This window comes from Sceloporus undulatus, chromosome 5 (genome assembly GCF_019175285.1).
Source record: "Sceloporus undulatus isolate JIND9_A2432 ecotype Alabama chromosome 5, SceUnd_v1.1, whole genome shotgun sequence".
Lineage (NCBI taxonomy): Eukaryota > Metazoa > Chordata > Lepidosauria > Squamata > Phrynosomatidae > Sceloporus > Sceloporus undulatus.
The window spans coordinates 161,209,750-161,233,052 of record NC_056526.1 but is presented as its reverse complement, the minus strand read 5'-3'; the positions used below and the strand labels follow the sequence as shown (position 1 = coordinate 161,233,052).

The window sequence follows — 23,303 nt, the reverse complement described above, 5'->3', positions numbered from 1 at the left end:
TATGTACAGTGCTGTGCAAATCTACAGCACTATATAAATAAAGCATAGTAATAATAATAATAATAATAATAATAATAATAATAATAATAATAATAATAATAATAATGTTCTCCTTTATAGTTCTGTCTCAAGTACAGTCCAGTATTTAGAATAGATGTTGCTCTTTTAGGTATAGACAGTGAGATACAGATATGCATGGAATTGTGGGACTTCTGTCCATCCAGATTGATGAAGCCAGGAGGAAAATTTTTGGCTTTTAAGGGGATCATTGATTTTCTCCTTAGTTGCAGCCTCCCTGTGATGTAGTGGTTTGAGTATTCTGCTTTATCACACTAGGGAACAAACAGGATTTAAATGAGAGTTAAATGAGAGTTAAACAGGAAACGTGGTGTGATAAACATCAGGTATTTCCTGTTTAACTCTTGTTTAACTCTTGTTTAAATCCTGTTTGCCCTTTAGTGTGATACAGCAGTATGACTCTGGAGACCAGAATTCTAATCCCTTCTTGGCCATAGAAACCCATTGGGTGACCTTGGGAAACTTACACTTTCTCAGCCTCAGAGGAAGGCAAAGGCAAACCCTACTGAAATCTTCCCAAGAAAACCCTGTGATATGTTAGCCTTAGAGTTGCCATACGTCAGAAACAACTTGAAGCCACACAACAATGACAAGCAAACCTCATCACCACAAAATTCCCCAACCCTTAGCCAATTTTTAGATAGATTCAAGAGGCTATAACTAAATGACAGATATGGTAAAATACTATTCAGTAAGTATAACATTACTGCTCCTTTTTAGTAACTAATCTTTTTTTGGGGGGGGGGAGGTCTAGCATCCTTTGCAGGAAGGTAGAAGGGAGAAATGCCCTCCTTCCTAAAATTATTAGAAGACCCTCAAAGAAATCAATGATTAATAGAAATTATAAACCATTTGCTAATTAAAAGTTCTCTCTTATTCCTTTTTTTGCTTAATTTGTATATGAAACTCTTGGAAGAGCTCTTTAGAGCAAGGTGTTATTAGACATCCATATCCAGTTTCAGTTCTCAATCAAAGTGAGGTGGTCATGCTGGAGATAGTGTTTGGCTAAATAAATTCAAACCAAATGAACATAAAGTAGAAGATAATACTTCCTCTCTTTTGTTGATCAGGTGTGGAACTTAGGGATCTTGATTGATTTTCCCTGTCCAAAATGGTATTTAAATACTGTTACTCAGCTACAGGTAATTTGTCCTTTTTCTGGAGGAGGACTTCCTATCTGGTATTACCATCCACCATCACTACAGTTTGAAGACAATTTATTGCATGTTCCTTAATCATAGAATCATAGAGTTGGAAGAGACCACAAGGGTCATCCAGCCCAACCTCCTGCAATGCTCCCAATCAAAGCACCCTGAACAGATAGCCATCCAGACTCTACTTAAAGGCCTCCAAAGAAGGAGACTCATCACTCTCCAAGGGAGTGTGTTCCACTGTCTAACAGCTCTTACTGTCAGGAAGTTCTTCCTAATGTTTAGGTGGAATCTCTTTCCCTGTAGCTTCCATCCATTGTTCCAGGTCCTATTCTCTGAAGCAGCAGAAAACAAGCTTGCTTCATCGTTAGTGTGACACCCCTTCAAATATTTAAACAGGGCTATCATATCACTTCTTAACCTTCTCTTCTCCAGGCTAAACATCCCTAGCTTCCTAAGTCTCTCTTCACAGGACGTGGTTTCCAAAATCTTCACCATTTTGGTCACCTCCTCCGGACATGCTGCAGGTTGTCGACATCCTTTTTGCATAGTGATGCCCAGAACTGGATGCAGTATTCCAAGTGAGGCCTGACCAAAGCAGAACAGAGTGGCACTATTACCTCCCTTGATAGTCACCACAGTCCTATAAATTTGCCTGGGTTTGGGTATCTTTCAGTACTTAAAATTTAACATGCAAATAGACATGCATATGATTGAACTGTTTGACTTTTTTTCAACTATTATAGAAATGGAACAAAGTCATGTGAAGGATTCATTTGGCCTTTTGGGTCATGAGCCTGATTTGCTGCAAGAATCCATATATTTCAGCAAATTGGGTCTATACTGTACTAAATTAATATAATATTGTAAATCCTGACATATAAAGCATACTGCTTCCAAGGTTAGTGAGTTATATTCTGTGGGTTAGATTCCATTTGGTGCTGAACAAGGTTGTTTTTTTTTTAATATTTAGCTTCAGAGTCTTTCCTTACACAAAACACAAGATATTCCTATATGAAGAATTAAATGTATTGTTTCTATATGAAGGGTATTGGTAGTTTGTAGTATAGGGGAGGGGAATGTCATCCCCAATTTTCATGGTGTCTCCACAGACTGTAGACCATCCCTGAGAAAGGCTCTCCATCATCTACCTTCTTTTTTGTTTGATATGATTATCAACTATTGGGGTTTGAACTATGAAAATGGGAAGGGGAAGCATTGCTGTTGGTTTGAGGAAAAAATGACCACAAACCATTTTATTTTATTTTATTTTATTAAAAAAGAAATACAAATGGGAAGAAGACATTTTCTGCATCAAATGCATTATTACACAGGTGTTGATATATTTTTAATTTATATTTATTTCAGGCTCTACTTGATACTCAGAAACTTCTAAGATCTCATATCTCAAATTTCACTTTCAACTTGGGATTTTCAGGGAAATTTTACCACACAGGTAAGAATAGGGGAAAAACAATAAAATCACTTGTAATCAATGTTCTTGCAGAGCATAGAAAGTGAAATGGATTTTGCTGATTCAGGTTTGTGCTATGAAATGAAATGAAATGAGAGTGAAGAACTCTTGGAGCCTGAGGAGAGGAAACAGCTTCCTTCAGGAGGATAAAACTAGAAAATAGATCACCTCTTCCATATGCTGTGAATTTTACAAGGTGAGGTAGTCAGACTCTAAAATGCCAAATATTTTCAGTATTATATCTGCCTATAGTACTGCTACATTATCCAGTGGTAGAGCAATTCTACAGTAACACTGAGATTGTTGTAATTTATTGAGTACTCAACTATCATTTTGGGTTGGGGAAAAAACCCAATCAGTAGATTCTCGACAGGTGCTATTTAATACGATTGCCTCTTAAAAGCTTTGTTTTACAAAATCATTAAGAAATATTTCACAGCTGAGACTGAAACTACTAAATTGCAAAGTTTTTTTGTAAACATGTTCAAAGGGAATGGTAGAAGCTTTATTATAACACTGTTGAGTTGGTCTTAAAACCAATAATATTTGCAAACTACATTAATTTGTCAGCTACTGTTCTTCATTAAACCTCTATGTGCCCCGCCACACACACTGTCATAGCTATCATACTAGAGATGTGTGTTCCTTTTGTAATGACCTTGCAACTACTGAAATGTCATTCTGCTTTAAACTAGAATAGTTTTCAGCATCAAGTTATTGTTCCATTTTGCTTTCTAACTGACTATTTTGGTATTAATCTTGGCAAGTGTTCTTCCTTTTAGAATTATGAGCTCAAATTTTTAGTATATTTGTTTGAACAATATTTGTTGTGATAGCTGAATTCATATACCTGGAAATCTCTTTAAAACAAAACAAAACTAGATGCATTTTTCCAAAGAGTGTTGTCTTCTAAAGATGTGACACTTTTTAGACAGCTTTTCATGACTGAAAATGGAATGCACATTAAGGCCTAGTGAGAATCTCACTAGAATAGCCTTATTGAATCAATGGGATTAATGTAAATGTTACCTTATTTAGACATTCAGGATTATCATATGGGGACGGGATAGGGACAGGATCGCTCCTCTGTCTTTATCTTATCCATGACCATGATCGTGCAAAGGAGATCAGACATGTTATGCTGATCCTGTCAAGTCCTGTCATTGAAGTGGAGTTGTATTAATGGGTTCTCCTGTTAATACAAAATGCCAGCGAATGATGAGACAATTCCACTTCACTCACAGGACAATGACAGGATCAGCACAATGTCTTGATCACTGTCAATTGTGCCTTCTGGACAGGATATTGTCTGAATAAGTGCAACGTCATTTGAAAGTCCTTCTCACAATCATGCGGGAAGGATGGGACAGGGACAGGACGATGATGTCCTGTCCCCCATGTGATAATCTTCATTGATTCAATGAGCCTACTCTATTTGGCTGACCAAACTGGCAAGATGATGATGATGATGATGATGATGATGATGATGATGATGATGATGATTTTGTAAATGGGCATACAGAAGCAATGGCACTAACTGAGAATGAAGTAAATTTGAATGGCTTTAGTAATGAAGGGAAGCAGAACAACAGATGGAATTTGATGCGAACTGATATGAGAAGAAATGGAAAGATTGACTTCCGAAGATGTATAATCAAATGTTGATAGATTATCTATATACATTACAGGTTTCATGGAATTTATGCCACTTTAATTGCTATGGTTCCATCTTTTGGGATATTTAGAATATTCTGCTAGAGTTCCAGCACCATAGTACAGGGAAGCGCACAAAAGCTGTGATTTTAAAACCATAGTGTTCAGGGTGTTTTGGACTTCAGTTCCAGAAGCCTCTGGTAGCTTAGCTGATGTTCAGACTTCTGCAACCTGAAGTGGAAATATATGGAGGACTACAGCAATAGAGTTCTCTTGCAGACATTTCTGAGTACTCATCACAAAACTGCAAATCCCAGGATTCCATAGTGGTAGAGTCATGAAAGTTAAAGTAGTATGAAACTGCTATAATTGTATAGTGTAGACAGACTTTCAGCTACCACTTATTTAAACTATCAATGCTGGATTGTACAAAAAGTGCTAATTTGAATGCACTCACTTTACCATAGTATCACCATGAGCAGTAGTTTGTCCAATAGGTATTCCAAGAAGCAGGGAAAGGAAAAGCTAATTTGCATCATTGCTACAGTGTGAACACGATTCAAGGCTCTCTGATGGCATGAGAAAGCAGTACATCTACATAATTACCATAGAACAAATCTCTTTATGTTGGCTCACCCCTGAAATGACCATATTGTTCAACTACAAAGTCATTGGTTTTAATGTACTCCTAAAATCTAATGATCCCAGGCTAGCCACTACATCATTTCAGCTGCTTGAAATGCTGTTTCCACTCTAAAATTACTTGCTTCTCTCAGACTGAAAGAGAAGGTGAAAGTCTAGAGAGCAAATCACTAGTGAGGAAATAAGAGTTATACCAATAGAAAGATTGAAGTCAAACATATGAGATTGCATATACAAAGCCACATAAATCAGGATCTTAAAACCATGATGGTTAGTTTACAACATGTTCTGCTACTGCTACTTTTTCTGGCTGCCCCAGTATGCAGTGTCTCTCATGTTCCTTGATTGGAGTTTGAACACTGTGTTTGATGGTCCCTGTGTAGACTTGTCCACAGCTGCATGGCATAGTTGACAAGTCTACATAGGGGCCACCAAATGCGGTGTTCAAAAGCCAATCAAAGAACATGAGAGACACTGCAGACTGAGCCAGCCAGAAAAATCAGCAGTAGCAGAACATGTTATAAACCAACCTGGACATAACGTGCTATTTGAAAACATTGAAATTCTGGACCATCCAAACCACTATCAGGTCAGAATGCACAGGGAAGCCACTGAAATTCACAAACACCTGGAAAACTTCAACAGGAAAGAAGAAACCCTGAAAGTAAACAAAGTTTGACTACCAGTCCTGAAAAACACTAAAATCAAGACTCAGCACGTGCAAATGAACATCACCCAGGATCAGGGGGTTTCCCAGCAGACAATGGATGACGAATTAAATAGTCCCAAATCCTCCTTGCAAATCCTCCTTGCATATTCACCAAAAGACCAACATACAGTGGATCCTTGTTATAAGCTGGGGTTTGGTTCCAAGGTCCCCCGTGTATAACAAAATCCGTGTATGCTCAAGTCCCATTAAGTATAATGGCATAGCAAAATGGTGTCCCTAATAAAAAATGGAACATCAAGGTAAATGTATACTTTTTTGGAACATTTTCAAACCGTGTATGCTTAAATACGTGTATAAAAAATCCATGTATAAGAAGGGCCGACTGTACAAATTAACATGTAAATCACTTCCTCTTAACCAAGGGTCATACAGAATATATACCCCCACACACCTCCATGCCACCATTCTCTGAAGATGCCAGCCATAGATGCAGGCAAAACGTCAGGAAGAAACTCTTCTAGAACACAGCCACATAGCCCGGAAAACCCACAAAAAACTATGGATGCCAGCCGTGAAAGCCTTCAACTTCACAAAGCAACTTTTCTTTACAAGAGGCATTTCAGTAGTCTCTTTGGCTTCCAGATGCAGAATGGAACATGGACACTTCTTTTTCTTCCTTGGGCAGCATGAGTTAACACAGTTGCTTCCCTTAATCGTTGTAACAGGACTTTAAAACTAAAATGAAAAGTTATTGATTTTATTTCTGCAGGAACTGTAGAGGAAGATGAAGGTGATGACTTGTTGCTGGGGTCTGTGGATGAATTCTGGTGGTTTCCTCACATGTGGAGCCACATGCAGCCTCATCTTTTCCATAATGAATCATCATTGGTGGAACAAATGATTCTCAACAAAAAATTTGCCCTAGTAAGTTAAAAGCATGTATTGTGGATTGGCCAGAAGTATTTTGTGTCTTATTTTTTCTTCAATCTCTTAAATTTAGTGCTTTCTCTTACATTTATGATCATGTACTGAAATACTCAATGATCAATCTGTGTGGACTGTTATTTTCAACTCATTAAGAAATTTACATTAATTTACCCATGAACTTATGCTGCTACTAGATAAATAAAATCATACCTCAAATTCAGAGCAGTTGTCAGCACAAGACTCCTGTATGTCATTTAGATGGACTGGCCCTGGCCAGTCAGATGATTTGAAAGTCCAATTTCTGAGCCTGCTTCCTAAAAGCCATGAGTTCCTAGCTTCAGAATGATACTGAAATGAGTAAGTACAAGAGACGTGATCCTGCTCTGAAGGACGTAGTCATAGTCATTATTTACATCTTAGCCAGAACATGGTGTACATATTGGTACATCCTATGGATAAATAAACTGAACATTAAACATACAGCTGAGCACTGAAGTTAGAATTGCCCAAGCCACTGTATTCCCCATTACCATGTGCTGATGTGAGAGCTGGATAATGAAGAAAGTGGACAGGAAGAAAATCAACTCATTTGAGATGTTATGCTGGTGAAGAGTGCTTATGATACTGTGGACAGCCAAAAAGACAAACAAATGGGCCCTTGAACAGACCAAACCAGAACTCGCCCGGAAGTCAAGATGATGAAACTCAGTCATAATATTTCCCTCTTCTTTTTTTCTTCAAAAATGATATAAACAGTTCCCAATCTTTTGGTAATTATTTAATGACTATTCTTTCATATAAGTATCTAATTATCAGTTCTAGCTATTCTGATGACTTTGAGCCATTCCATTCTTTTTTAATTGGTAGTGAAATATTCTTCCAGTTTGGGGAATATAAAACTCTTGCTGCCAATATCATATAATATAATACCATAAAAATACTCCTTTGATGTTCTTATTTAATATCTCCAATAAAAAAACTTCAGGTTTTTTTATTTTTATTTTGATAATATCTTGTATTGGCTTTTGTATCATTTTCCAATATTTTTTAGCTTTATAACTAAAGCCTAAATTTTGTCAAAGTGAGAGCTGGTATTATTGCAATTTACACAGAGTCCTAAATCCAATAGTCTCAAAAAGAGTAGATCCACTCAAACAGTAGAACTCACATACATGTTGATTTATCTATCAAGTTTCCATTGATTCACTGGGTTCTCTCTAGTTGGGACTAACAGTTGGATTTAGGTCAATATTACTTCAGGAATTTTGAACCTGTATTCTTGAGCAGAAGTATTTAGTGCCATGAAATAAGCTCACAGAGAGTACTTTAGGAATTTAACTCTGAAACAGAATTGAGAAATTGCATTACTTACAGAGATAAGAATCACCAAAGGAGACCTAAACTGAATTTAGTAAAATAAAAAAGAAAAGATTCAAAATCACAGAGGAACCTTCATTTTAAGCTTTAGACTATGAAGTTTAGAGATGGAGAGAGATTTCAAATCTGAAGAGGAATCAAAGGTTTGCTACTATGAAAGCATAGTATTTCACACACTGTTTTAAAATAATCCATGGAAATTAACAAGTTATTCATGGAAAGCTATTTGCATTTTAGCAGATAGATGTCTCAACAGAAAACCAATAGGAATACAAGATTATCGCCCAAAACAACAACAACAACCTATATAGCTATATGCCTTTCACCATTCACACATAGGAAAATGTGTGTTAAGTTGCATAGCAGCACCACTAGAAAGACGGAGAGAGAAAGCTTGCTCATTATTTGTCACTCTTACTTGGTCCTTGTGAAGGTGTGCTGCTGTTGCTTGTGGAGTTTTCTGACCAACAAAAATGGCTGCCAGTAATCTTTGTCATCTTTTCGTGGGCAGTGTGAGCAAAAGCTAGATGTGAAAAGCAATACTATCATACCTACTCAAATATATGTGTAATGATGATGCTCATGAATTACATAGCTCTGATTGCTTAGCTTTCTAATCTGATTTTGCTTTGTTTTAGGAACATGGAATTCCAACGGATATGGGATATGCTGTGGCTCCACACCATTCTGGTGTCTATCCTGTTCATGTTCAACTTTATGATGCCTGGAAAAAAGTCTGGAATATTAAAATCACAAGTACAGAAGAGTACCCACACCTGAAACCTGCACGATACAGAAAAGGCTTCATCCACAAAAACATTATGGTGAGCTGTTCTGGTTTTCTTTCTGATGGTTGAGATTATATTCCCAGATACTTGTGAGTAATCTCAAAGGAAAAGTATGTTATAAAAGCTGTATATCCCAAAGGTTCACAATGTTTAAAGAGCTGCCCTTGATTATTCATGTCCTAGCTGGTGAATGCACAGGCAGGATAGTCTGGTTTTAAGATAAAGAATTATTCAGGCTATGTCCACATGGAGGAAAAGAAACATTCCTATCACATTCCCATAGTGACCTGTTTAGATGACACATACAGCCAAAACACTGCTACAGTCCATACTACAGGGTGATTCTCCAGAGTAAAAAGAGTCTGAAGCCAGAAACTTTGGATAATCCCCTGAGCATGTTGACTGTGCACCGGTGTGGGGATTGGATGGAGGAGCATCGGTGGTTGGGTGGAAGATGTCAGGAGGCATCCTGGGCCAGGCAAGCTGCTGACTTCTTCCTGTCTGGACATTCCAAGTCCTGTCCAGAGCTGTCACTTTCAAGGTTGTGCAGCTCCTTTACTCCATACTGTATTTTAATGGGACTGGGGACAGGATGGGAGGGAGAGTGTGTGGGCAGTGCTGCCAATATGAGTCTACTCTTGCTGCCAATTGTGTGGAGAGCTTGTCCTCACCACAGATCCAGAAACCCCAACAATAAGCTGGGTTTTCCTGTCAGTATGGACATGGAATCAGAAGGAAGAGATCAAGGTTGCCACCAACCATTATGCACATGGACAGCTTACAGAGCAGATGCAGAGGTCACTTCATCATAGTTTTACCCACCGTGATCGGATATATTGCAAATGGAGTAATAGTTTCCAGTTTGCATTTATACATAGAAATCAGCATATGTACATTTTGTGTAGACCTGTCTCCTCTTTTTATGTTCTCTTTTGATGATATAGTGGGCCCTTGGTATCCACTGGGATATGGTTCAAGGACCCCCTCCCATGGATGCTCAAGTCCCATTATATATAGTGACAGAGTAACATAGTGTCTCTTATATAAAATGATAAAATCAAAGTTTTCTTTTTAAAATTGTTTTTAATATCTTCAAGCCATGGGTGGTTGAATCTGTGGATGCAGAATCAGTGGATACAAAAGGCTGTATTTTTCCTTCTTTAAGGGAACACCCTACCCCTATGATGTGTGGTTTAGTCTGTTGGGCATGAGCAATCCATATTAAGTGCATTTCATTCTTACAGTGGGAGAATTAAACACATGCTTCTGTCTCTTCCACTACAATTATTGTGACTTGGAGGTACTTGCATTGGCTGGGCCAATTTCTGAGGGTGAGAATTGTGTGGTCCTTCAAATGTTATTGTTCCAAATACAATTCCCAATATTTTTACTCAGCTATGTTAACTAAGGCTATTCACAGCTACAGTAACAACATCTGGAATGCAACATAATTTTATTCCCTAAATTTGACTGGGCCCTGTTGTGTCTGTACTTTCCCCCCTTCTCTTACTGTTCTGCTTTTGTACAGGTTCTTCCTCGGCAAACCTGTGGTCTTTTTACGCATACAATTTTTTACAAAGAGTATCCAGGTGGTCCAAAAGAATTAAATAAAAGTATACAGGGAGGAGAATTGTTCTTCACAGTTGTTCTCAATCCAGTAAGTAATTCAAATATTTTGACAAAAATAAATCATGAACTAATTTACTAGGAATCAGGTTTTTAATAAGCAAAGATTTAACATTGTTGTGGTGTTTTTGTTTAGCTCCTATCTGTATTATGCTTAAGGCCATGTTGATAGAAATCCTACAATATACTGTTTATATCAGTAAAACGTAATACTGTAGTGCTTACAAACATGGCTGATTACCATATCTATATTAATTTTTTTCCATTTTGAAGTCAGTGACACTATTATTGCTGCTAATGGTATTCCATTTTGACATTGCTGTGGTAGGTTTTCTATGACAGAGCTTGCTTACTGATCCATAACAAGAATTTGTCTGCCTTTGAGCAGATCTTCCTGCTGTTTTTGTTGCTCCTTTTCTTGGGGCTACCCCATTACTACCATACAATGAGGTTGCGAATCCTCAGTGAAGCAACTAATTGTTGCTGGAATACCTCCCTCCTTATGTGGATTCAAAATGTCATACATTATGACATATTTTGTTGCTTCTCAAATGCTAGGAAGCTTCTAAATTATTGTGACAGAAGCCATTCTGTAGCTCCCAAATGACATATTTTTTATTTTTAAAAAATCAACCCAAATTCTCAAGGAAGTTGACATGCTGGAAACATATAGGGCAGTGAATTCAAAGTTACATGGTTTGGACACTCTTGAATTGTTCTCTTGCTCATTCATACTCTTTGAAGTACAACGTTCTAAAATTCAGCAGAGACCATCATTCTTTAATGGCTTTCTCTGCTCTTGGTGCAGAACACTTCATCTCTCCTGACTGTTGTCTCATTGCTCCCTGAAAAGGCTATTTCCACTCAGTTGGCAAATACACAGCAAACCATTTGAGTAGTAGAACTGAAAACATGCTCTCCAATTATCCTGAATTAGCAGGGACAGTCCCAACCAATCTTCTGTCATTCTAATTTTTCAGCTGCTTTTAAGATATCCCAGTTTCTCTCTCCTCTTCTTCCTTTCTACTCAGGTTACTTCAGTTGTTGCAGACTCAAGTTCAGAGTGGAAAAGTAGTTTGTACTCAGTTAACTCAGCAGGGAAGAAGGAGGGGGGGGGAATCTTGCCTTTCCCAGTAGGCTCAGGCAAAAGCAAACTGCTGAAGCTTCTCCTAGCTTTGTGTTCTTCTTCCTTAATAACTGTCACCAGTTTGACCACATTCTGATGTTGCTTGGCCAGATGTGTCCCAGTTTTCATCTGTGTACTGTTGGTGGATATGTGACAACAACACTTTAATATTCGAGTTATATTCTGATAGGTACAAAGTTTTCATTGTTTGTTTGTTGAATGTCAACCCTAGAGCTGCCCCCCCCCACACACACACACACACACATGCTGCCTAAAACACACACAAAAAGATGGTCCTTCACCCAGAGCATATACAAAATCTCGGCTGGAGTTGCATCTTTCTTCAACAATATCTATGGGACAGTATTCTTCACTGCATCTGATTGAAAAAGGCTAGTAGAAACCTATGTTGGATTCAACTCTGTCCTCTAGCACCTGGGGCAATGTCTACTGCTTGAAGTGACTGATTCCTCTACCTAATGACAGGGCCTTCCATATTACATTGAATAACATTTCCTAGAATGGAATACAGTCCACTTAATGAACCTATCGCATGCTACCCATTTCTTAAAAGTTATTTTATACAGTGGTGGTTGTAAAGGGGTTGGAGTAGCCAGTGGCAAACGCAATGAGAAATTATTTCTCTGTTACTCTGTAGGCATTTGAGCAAGCATCAGATTACAAGTGACAAGTAACTGACCTTGTCTTAATGCATCGTTAAAGGGATACTGCAGATGTGTTTCTTGTTGCTATTGCTTGAAGTTGTGCAGTGATTTTTAGAAAGATATTCAGAAAGATATTGGATACAATGATGTAGAAAGTACTGGAGCATGCAGAAATGTCAGGAATAAACCTTTCTAGAACATGGCCTCATAGGCCGAAAAACCCACAAAAAACCATGCAGCCAGTGTTTGCCAAACAACAAAATAACCGATAATAACTTTTTTAAAAAGCCCCATCTATCCTTAGTATTCTAAGCTTTTTAAGCAGCTGATTGGAGAACCACTATTAGAGGAATGATCCTTAGACTTTGTTATATTGGACTCCACAATATATTCCCGTGATATTAATGTGCGTGCGTGCGTGCGTGTATCAGTGCTACGTTTCAAGATTAAAGTGTGCTCACGTATTTTTGTGGATGGTTGCTAGACTGAACCAATATTTCTGACAAATCAAAACCAATTTACAGGATTTTCTGGGTTTCATATTGTACAGTAATAATAATAAATGATTTTATGATAATTAGCTTACTTGCTAATTAGCTTACTTGCTTTTCACCGCTATGATCTTTGGAATAGCGGTATATAAATAAAAAAATTATTATTATTATTAAATTAACTGGATATTTGATAGAAATTATCAAATTTTTGTTCTAAAAGTTGTATAAGAGCCAGTGTGGTATAATGTCTTGAGTGCTGGATAGTGACTATGGAGACCAGGATTTGAATCCTTGCTTGGCCATGGAAACCCACTGGGTGATCTTGGGCAAGTCATACTCTGTCAGCCTTAGAGGAAGGCAAAAGCAAACTCCCTCTGCACAAATCTCCCCTCTCCCCCATAAAAACTTGGATAAGTTTGCCTTAGGGTTGTCATAAATCAGAAATGACTTGAAGGCACATAACAATAACAACAGTAGTGTAAGATACTGACTCGCTTTTTTTTTTAATTTTCCCAAGTTTTATTGTCCATAAGGACCTATTCACTGAAGTTTCATTCCTTTTCTGGAATGGCATCCTGTCTTTCCTGGTGTTCAGGCCAAATCTTCCAGCAGAGTATTCCTGCTTGCATTTGGTTGCACTGGTATAGTGAACAGAAAAGGTGTTTTTGCTGTGGGGCTTAACACAAAGTGCTCCTGTTCCAGATATTTCCTCCCTCGTATTTTATAGAATACATGATCTTCTCACAAATTGAAAGTGATCACCAGTGTGGTGTGGGGGATGTCCCTCAAAACCTCACTCCCCTCATTTCTGGACTTCCCTTATTACTTGAAGTAAAGGCACTTCTCTCTCTCTCTCTCTCTCTCTCTCTCTCTCTGTGTGTGTGTGTGTGTGTGTGTGTGTACATATGTATTATCATCTGAACAGGTGGGGGATAGGCACCTCACAGTTTGTTTGTATTTTTCTGATGTAAGCCACAGCTCCCCCACCTAAAATATCCTTTGTCCTTATATCCTCCCTCCCAAATATTTGTGTGCAACCAGTGATGATCACATACCTGCTCACTCCATCCCAGAATACACAAGAGTGATACAAAAAAGGCTTATGTTATCAAGATCAGATTCAAACATTAAATAATTCAAGGAATATTGGGTTGGATCCAGACATTTGAGTGGAACATGGAAGAGGGTACTCTTAACTCCTACCAACAGAAAGGGTAGATAGCACTTTTCAGCAATTCACACTTGTGACGTGGCCTTCTTTCTAAGCCTTGAGGTTACCTTTTACCACTCACTTATAGAAGACCCTTCATCAATGACATCTGCCCAGTGTCTACCCTTTATACACTTTCCCTAAATGTATAAGGACTAGGGCCCCAAGTGTCTTCGTCTGAAAAGTTTAGTATGTTAGGTAATATCTTAGCTAACATGTTTATCTGTGCCTATACGGCTTAGAATTCACTCAGGCATAGGCTTCTGTTACAACAAATAAACACTGACTTTATTGAATAACATTTAGCAACAATGTAGCTTAGGTAGAATAGTTCAAATATGGTATGGTTACATTAATATAACAGTTGCAGGCATTTTTCAGTTTCCACTTTATAATCTCCAAAACACTTTCTCTCCCAGTCAGTATCCTTCTCTGACCATATTGAGACCCTTCGTCTCTTTCTTCAGCACTCTCTTGTCAGAATATCTTTCTAACTTTCTTTAAGCCTAGTCAGATTCCCTATCTGACCCTCTCCCTAGAACTCAAGAACCTCCCCTGAACTTTCACCTCACAAAAATCTTGATTTTCTTTGGAAGACTTGGCAGATTATCAGATGGGGGACAAAATGTCCCTGTCCTGTCCTTTTCCCGTTCTTACAGCATGATCACGAGAAGATTTTCATGTGATGTTGTGCTTATCCCTTCTTTATCCCATCCAGAAAGCATGATTGACCATGATTGCATGAAAAGACTTTCAGACAACGTCATGCAGATCCTGTCATTGTCCCATCATTGAAGCAGCATTGCCCGGCATTTTACTTTAATGGGAATTCACATTAATGCAATACCACTTCAATGATAGGACAATAGAGCTGAGATCTGAAAGCATTTTGCAGGATCACAGTCAAAGACGGGATAAGGACAGGGGAGCAATCCTGTCCTTATCCCTTCTGTGTGTGATAATCTCCTTTGGGATGACCAGGGGGCTGCAGTAGGAATGAGGAAACCAACAAAAAGTGTCTCTCTTGCTGTTCGAGGAAGTATTATATCTTTGTAAGCATTTGAAAATAAATATTCTGGGTTGGCAGAACCATACTTCCATGCCATATTTTTGCAGTAATTTTAAAATAAATATTTGGGGACAGAAGAGTCATATTTCTATTCAGTGTTTCACTTTCCTAATGCTACCACTCTCCCAAATACATCTTGTGAATGAGGAAACTAAACATTTTGGTTTTCAACCCAATATAAGCAGGTACAGAACACTGCAGTTCAGCGGTATATTTGTTTTGCAAGTCTTTCTAATAAAACATGACAGGAAGACATTAGCAGTCTCTCTGAGCCTGTAGAAGAGCAGTTACACCCAAGGGCTGAGTTCAACATAGAAACTTACCTGTCCATAAATCTAGGTAAAGATACCTGTGTATCTTTTTTCCCCTCCTCTCTATTTCCTGTCATGGACACAGGCATTATTCCTGAACTACTGCAAACGTGCATCCCTTCTCTTGTGTGCCAGTTCCTTTTTTAAAAATAACTATATGTATGGCAATGTGGTGACATGTGAATGAAATTGTATTTTAAAATCTTAAATCATCCAAGCTATTTAGTGCAAACTCCACATCTTCAACTATTGAGAAGATCAAATATTCTGAAACTGTTCTCAGTGAGATCCACTGAAGTGGAGATATCTTCACATGAAGATACTTTCACTTGGTCCTGAATTTAACTGATTTTAACTGAGATCAAACACATTTTGAGCAGGACCAAATTATGGATCATGTGTAATAACAAGGTCCAAACTTGGGCAAATGATTTTCAAAATATGGTGTTTTTCAGAATATAGAGACAATCCAGAAAGACTGGGACTGTTTAGAAAATATGTTATAAATCTTATTATTTGATCTGTTATCAACTAATAATGGTATTATTTACACACAAATAAAACTATCACTAGACTGGAAGCTACCTCCTATCACTAAAAGATTTGGAATTTATCTGAATGGTTAGTATAAATTATCACGACTAATGTTTAATGGTATCTTACTGTAAACTACTAGATATAATTTATGTTTATACCTGGATATTTGGTAGTAAAGGATATAGATAAGAGGTCTTTAATTACTCCAGAGGTTAAACTTTTAGTTTAGGATCAGAGGGAATACTTAAAGTTAGGTAAGCAAGGTAATATAAGATCTATTGGAAGTAGTGTAAGCATATATCTTATATAACGTTTAGAATTTATGTGTTTAATGGTGTGTTGTATGCTTGTATTTGATTTCACTGTGTATATGTTTATGTCAATGTTTAATGTGATATGTTTTTGCTTTTCAATAATTTTTTTAAAAAAGAATATGGCAATGGTGCAGTACACATTTCTCCCTAGAAATGTACCAGTTAAGAGGATGCTTCTTAGCGGCCCCTCAATTGATGCTTGTATTAGAGAAAAATGTTATTGGAGAAGATATTGTTGTAGGATAATGTTATTGAATATTAACTTTTTAGAGGCAATAGTTTTTTTTAAACAAATCTTATTTCAGTAAATCTTCGGAATAAGATTCAGAAAATTTATAATCAGATGGTATTTTGTTACAATGGTAATAATGCTGTTAAAATGATATTTTGTTATAATGGTATTTTGTTATATGCAGCAGAGAAAACCATTAAAATAGTCATCAATGACCATCCCTATTTCTTTCCATTTACAAGCCCGATGATTACACACTTGAACATGATAAATGCTGACACTTTATTCTTAATCTCTGCATGAAAGATGCAGAAAATATCTAGGAAAATCTAATGTTCCTAAGGGGTCTTAGGCTATGGTATCCTGAAGAGTTTCTGTTGCTGGGAAGAAATGTAAACTGCTTTGCAGAGCCAATCTGTTATTCTGAAACAGCCACAGCTGGAGGAAATGAACCAGCAACTATGTTTTTAATTAGGCCGCCTGCTATTTTGGGAAGAGGCCAGTAGTGCCAGCCATGTCCATAAAAGACTAAAAACAAAACAAAAACCTATACAACCACTGGGATGCATCCGTCAAAAATATTATCAACGTCGGCAGTGGCTGTGAATTTATTACTGCTAATTTTATTTAAAATCTTTATTCCATAATTTTTGGGATGATACAAATGCATGATATAATATATTATTAAAATTCACAAAAATTATCAAAGCAACAGAGAAGGCTTTTCCAATAAAACTGCACATCTTGGCAAACCTTCATTGCATCCCAGCTGAGCCCATTAAATTAGCTCACAGTACTGGTTTGATATTTTGATATTAAAAAAATCAACATATTTTCAATGACAACAGGAATTAAATCACATACATTTTTATATCCTTTCATGACAAAGAAGATATATTTTCTAAGTCAATAAGTGTCTCTCTTCCTAAGTACCACATCAGACTCCTTCAGGGTCCTTCTTGGTATTCCTGGCTTCACTGATAGCACCGTATATCCTTTAGACAGTTGTTTCCTATACTTTAAGCAGTTATGAGATAAGCTGGCCATTCCTCATTCTGTTCAAAACTTCTTGACAGTCTGGTCCTGTTCTTGAACAAGTAGGCAGGCCCTGATCCAAAAACAGTCAAGCACTTCCATGTTTGCCTGTTTTGATATCCATCTACCACCCTCATGCTACATAGAGGACTGCTTTAATGCTTGTTAGTTTTGTCTGAATATATAACTTCTAAAACTGGCTGTCTATATTATTCCTATATTTCAATAGGTTCTGGGGAAGTGGGGGGGGAGAGAAGAGAAGGTGAACCTAAATACACTTACCAATTAATATTTATGGTAATTGTGAGACTATGTCACACAGTTCATGTGAAAGCAAAAGTGTGATGTTTCAGGGGTTCATTTTTATTAGGAACACTGAATACAGTGGGGGTTTTATGTCATCCATCTTTTTAAAAATGAATTTCTCTTTCCCAATTTAAAGAAATATATTCAAGCACAGACCAAAGCCTAATTCATTATTCTGTCACTTTGTGAGTCTAATGGTGTAAGAGCAGCTGTTGCTGAGTCTCTGAATACCTGAGATTGAACTCTTCAGAATAATATGCAGATAGTATCAGGGACCTGCATACACAGTGTACACAGAGTGCAAAATTAATTGGAAAATAGATGGTCTGAAAGTTAAACATACTCTTGTGGCCTGTAAACATTTGTTCTGTGACTAAAATAACAGTATTGTATTAAACTGGAAGGATTTTTGTTTCTAGCACCTAAATAAAGCTGTTCCATTAATCATAAATTATTTCATTTTATAAGCACCAAATTTACTGCATCAGGATATATGACATCATTCCAATCTTTACAACATATGAGGTGACTCCAGTGCCAAAATTAAGCACATAAAGATACATAAGGAAGTGATTTTACAGCTTGAAAGTATGTAAGTGGAATTCCATCAAGCCAAATCAAAGGAACATAGTCATGATTATCTTGCTCCACTGGTTTTAATGGGCCTATTGTATGGCTGTAAGTATGGCAGTAACTATGGCTGCATCTAAACTGCAGAATCAGTCCAGTTTGACTCTGCTTTAACTGCCATGGATCAATGCTTTGGAATTCTGGAATTGTGAGATATTTAGCCCTCTTTGTTGGAGAGTTCTAGTTTCACAACAAACTGCAAATCTCCAGATTTCATAGGATGGAGCCATGACAGTTAAAACGGTGTCAAACTGCATTAATTCTGCAGTGTGACGACTGCGCATGAAATTCGATGTTTTGAACTATCTTAACTTGGGTGTTCAGTTTTATATCTCTGCACTTTAAGATCTTGTCTAGTTATTTAATAGCTACCCTTCCCAATCCTAGTCTTCTTCTGATTTCTTGACTCCAATCCCCATTCTGATCAATGAGTGACAGAAGTGACTACTCTGTTGGAAAGAAAATCTCATATAATAGAGAGACTACTGTTGATAGGAGGGAATTCTGTGATATTGCACATTTAGTGTTGGTCTACAAAGCACTGCTGACAATATGCAATCACCATTTCTTGCAGTGATGCTTACATATGCACAGGCCCAGTTCAAGTGAATGGAGACTCTGCAGCAAAAGGCTTAAGTGGTTTGCAGCCACCACTGGCCTCCGTGCTCTTGGGATTAACTGTATGAAACTGCTGACACAAAACATGTAGTAAAATAAATTTGTGTAAAACAAATTTAACTGGTACTGTCTGAAAGCTTCTGCCATTTACCGCAATTTCTCATTGTAAACTAAAAGCTGGGTAAAATGGCTGTTACTTCAAGGTTTAGGAATGAACAGAGACTCAAAAGGAGACCTTTTTTTGCTTTGATTTTGCCTTGTAGGAAAGCAGGTGGGCTGGCAAGAAGTCAAAAGAAAGTGATTGTGCAGCTTATCCAGAGGGCTTTATGCAATAAGAAAATAGAACTGAGAACCTTTGCCATTGCTTTTGTGAAAAAGATGAAAGTTGGAAATCTGTTACTAGTCAGGGGCCAAACTACCATTTAAAGCATTCTGTGCATTTGGTTTATTCCATTTATAAAAGATATGAATTTCCAGAGAGAGTGCAATAAGGCACAGCTAGTGTTCAGATTTATTTGGGAGAAAAGGTGAAGGAAAATGGATGTATTTGCACTAAAGCCACAAACAATGAAATGCTTTAATAGGAAGGCTTTTAAAAGATGGGGTGATGTAATCTAATAATATAGGCTGTTTTCACTGGAACACACTTGATTTAAAGGGCAGCAAGGTTAGTTGAATTCATTCAGTCCGCCTTGCCTTTTTATAGAAGGGAAAGGGAGCAATAAAGGCCATCAGTGCATTGCTGAAAGAGTCATTTGCCTGGGAAGAATTAGACAGCATAGACTAGTTAGAAAATTGCTCAGAAGGACTAATCCATATGTAGCAAAATGGGCATTAGTACTAGAACATAATTGCTAGTGTTTGATATTAAAACATCACATTTTGTTTTTATATTTTGACATGAAGCTTATACTACAATAACAAGGCACTTCTAAGAGGAGGGGGTGGAGAGGCAAGAGAGAAACTGCCAAAGCTGAAGCCCTGCTGGGCTCACACCAGCAGGATAGAAATTGGAAGGGCAGCTGGATGGAAAATAAGTACAACAGCTCCAGGCCTGGCATACTTCTCCTTTTCATTCAGTTCAGTGGACACATCAGGAAAATGGAAAAGCTTTGGATCAGCAAATTAGAAGCATTATCTGACCCATCCAAGTCTCATCCTTGGAATGGCCCTTTTTGCCATTTTCACCATTAGAAGACTAGCTACAGAGTAATAACAGACATGATTTTTTTTTCTTTAGCTGTTGGGAGGAAGCTTCCAAGGGCTTCCAAGTTTCCTTCCTCTTTCTCTGAGAGAAAGACTTCTTTCCTTACCCGTAGAGATCCACAAAGTCTATGGTCCTTGGGAAATATTTCAGCTTGTACAATTCTCTGATGTACTACACACATCTGTGTTGATTTCCTCACAGCTTCATACATCAAACGTTTCATGTATTTGCAAATTTCCTTACACAGATGTGTGGTGGGAAGATCCTAATTCTAGCTGCTATCTAACAGTTAGATGAAAGAATGGTTGCTGGAATCCTATATGCCCTTTTCTCTTATGTAACTTTGCATATCTTTAGCTAAGTAGCAGAGGTGCTAAGAAACCTGGTCGTTGAATTGCGAAGATATGTAACAGGACACCGGCAAGAGTGCCTGATGCATGCTGGTGCCCCATGCTCATTGGGACCAATGTGATGCACATCTGGACTTATGTGATGAACATTGGGTCCATTGTGCATCAGTTCAATTGTATGCTTGCGGCAAGGCTCATCAAGCACTTTGCTGGCTCTGCTGCATAGTAATGTAACAACAGCCCTCTACTGGACAGACATTGTGTGCAACTGCACAATGCTAATTCGTGTAGACCAAAGTCCACTTATGAAAATGTAATGTTCCAACAGGGTTCCAGACATATTTTTTAGGCATGACTTTTCCCATTACTGCAATGAAGCAGCATTGGGTAGACTTCCTCTTCCTGTGCTACCAAATTAAAGTTATCATGGCATCTCAGGGACCAGAACTTTCATTATTACTAAGGGCATAGACTAATTTGTCCTGGTAAAAAAGCCATAAGAAGCATTTGAATCTTGTCAGTGAAGAAAACTAACTTTAACATTACATGGTTTGAAGTGAAACATAAGGGATTATTGTCTCTTCCATTACAAGTTGTGGTATTTATAGTATAAAGAGACAGAAAAATAGTACTAAAACTGAATTTAAGGTATTTCCCCTCTCTGACAGGGCATTTTAACCCTGAAGATGATTTAATGTGATCTGTTCAGACCACTTTTTAAAAAAACATAAACCCAAACCTCCACTCTATAACTGTTTTAGGATACATATTTTTCCCTGAACTGCTAACCTTTTCAAGTTTTCACCTTTTTTCCCCTTTCAGTGCAGAGCTAAAGTTGTTGGCAGGTAAAGAATTGCCAGGAGATGAACTGACATTATAAATGTCAGAGGTCAGTACAGGTATAGGAGGAGGAGAAAGTCTGCAGAAAAAAATGAAGCTTATATATTGTAGAAAAACTTTCCAATTATATCTTTGTTGAATACAGCAGTCCAGTTCCAGGTCTGCTTATGGTTTTAGCAGTAAAAATAATAAAGGAAATAAGAAAAGAAATAAGAAAAGGTTATATATGTAGCCAAAAATGCATTATTCCTTGCCTGAAGGGAAAACAGACATCTTTTGAAAATACATTTTTACAATTCTAGCTTTAAAGGGGGAGATTGTGGCCTATGAATTATATATCCTTATATCAATCCTCTGAGAATAACAAAAAAGTAGCCTTAGGCTTTAGTCACAAGCCAGGCAGTATCATAAGATGACACTCATTAAACAAATGCTCTGTGAAACAATGCTTGTTACACAGTCTTCTAAAGAAGCAGCAGGAATATAGAATTCCAGAGCTTTCAGAGGAAGCAACACAGAGAAGGAGATACAACATTTTAAAATGTGTTGTAACCTCAAATATACAAATTAAACCTTTCCACTGTAGGTACTTATTTTGGGATGAGGGTGCATTTTTTATTGGTTATCCTTCATAAAAGAAACACATTGGGCCTTATCAGACAAGAGCAAACTTCTATTCTTAAAAGAGTGCTAATAGTGCAATCGGGAGGAGGATTATCACACACCCGTGTCCTTATCCCATTCTTCTCCCATCCGGAATGAGTAATGGAGCCATCATTTGGTAATAACTGGAGTTCCTGTTAACAACCAATGACGGCTACATTACTCTTTCCAGACTGCAGAAGGATGGGATAAATGCACGGCGTGTGATAATCTCCCTGATTGCGTTATTAGCACGCTTTAAGGATGGGAGCAAGCCACTTTGTTCCTATCTGATAATCTCCATTGTTTCAGCATGACACATCAGAATTTATTTCAAGATCAAAAATTAACATTTCTTACCAAATGTGTGTTTCACTTTCTACCACAGCATGATTTGTAAGTGGCCCTTTAGATATTTATGCTACATTTCCCAAATAATAAAGACCAGGCCATTTAGTACTCTGTCTGCAGGCCAGCAAAATACAGTTGGCCCTCTGTATCCACGGCATCTACATCCACAGATTTAACCATGGGCAACTTGAAAATATTTTTTTAAATTCCAAAAAGCAAACCTTGGGCGTGTTACAGACCACCGAAAAGCGGCGGCCTGCACCCGCCCCTTTCCCCGCTGGATCAGGGCCTCAGTGGCCAGAGCGACAGCCGCTGAGGCCCCAATCCGCCACTTTCCAGGCCGCGGGGAAGCAGCAAAAGGCCGCTTCCCCGAGGCCTGGAAAGGGGTGTTCTTGGGGCTTCAAGCCCCAAGGACACCCCGTGGCAGTGGGGAGGAGGAGAAAGGGGGCGCTTGGCCCCTTTCTTCTCTGCGTTGATGGGCGCAGCAATCTAAAGGCTGCACCCAGCGATGCAAACCTGGAAGGAGCTCCGAAATGGAGCTCCTTCCAGGGCCGCGGAAAGGGCGCACTAGGCGCCCTTGTGTGGCCCCACTACGTCACAACCGCACCGCCCCGTTTAGAGGCGGTGCGGTCATGACATAGTCATGGCGGTGGCCATGTGGAACGGCCGCCGCCATTTTGTGCACGCTCCACGCATCCTAGGGTTGGGGGCGTCCAGAAAGGACACCCCTTTCTAACCCTAAGATGCGCGGAACGCGCACTTTTAGGCCTGTCTGTAACGGGCCTCGATTTTGCTGTTTTATATAAGGGCCACCATTTTACTATACTATTGTATATAATGGGATTTGAGCAGCCATAGATCTTGGTATCCAATGCGGAGGCCTGGAACCAAACCCCAGTGGATACCAAGGGGCCATTATGTTACCTTTTTTGGTTTTGTAGATTCAGAATAGGATTAGAATAGAACTTGAATAAAGATTC

General features: G+C 38.2%; 1 protein-coding gene across 5 annotated transcripts in view; it reads left to right on the top strand.

The window, feature by feature from the left end:
- Positions 1-23,303, top strand: part of LOC121931930 (bifunctional heparan sulfate N-deacetylase/N-sulfotransferase 3) — a 76,025-nt gene that overhangs the window by 35,374 nt on the left and 17,348 nt on the right. For all 5 annotated transcript variants that reach the window (XM_042470092.1, XM_042470089.1, XM_042470091.1 and 2 more), the window contains exons 3-6: positions 2,598-2,685; positions 6,438-6,592; positions 8,611-8,796; positions 10,289-10,417. In XM_042470092.1, coding sequence (XP_042326026.1) covers positions 2,598-2,685; positions 6,438-6,592; positions 8,611-8,796; positions 10,289-10,417 — 558 coding nt within the window. The remainder of the gene's footprint in view (positions 1-2,597; positions 2,686-6,437; positions 6,593-8,610; positions 8,797-10,288; positions 10,418-23,303) is intronic.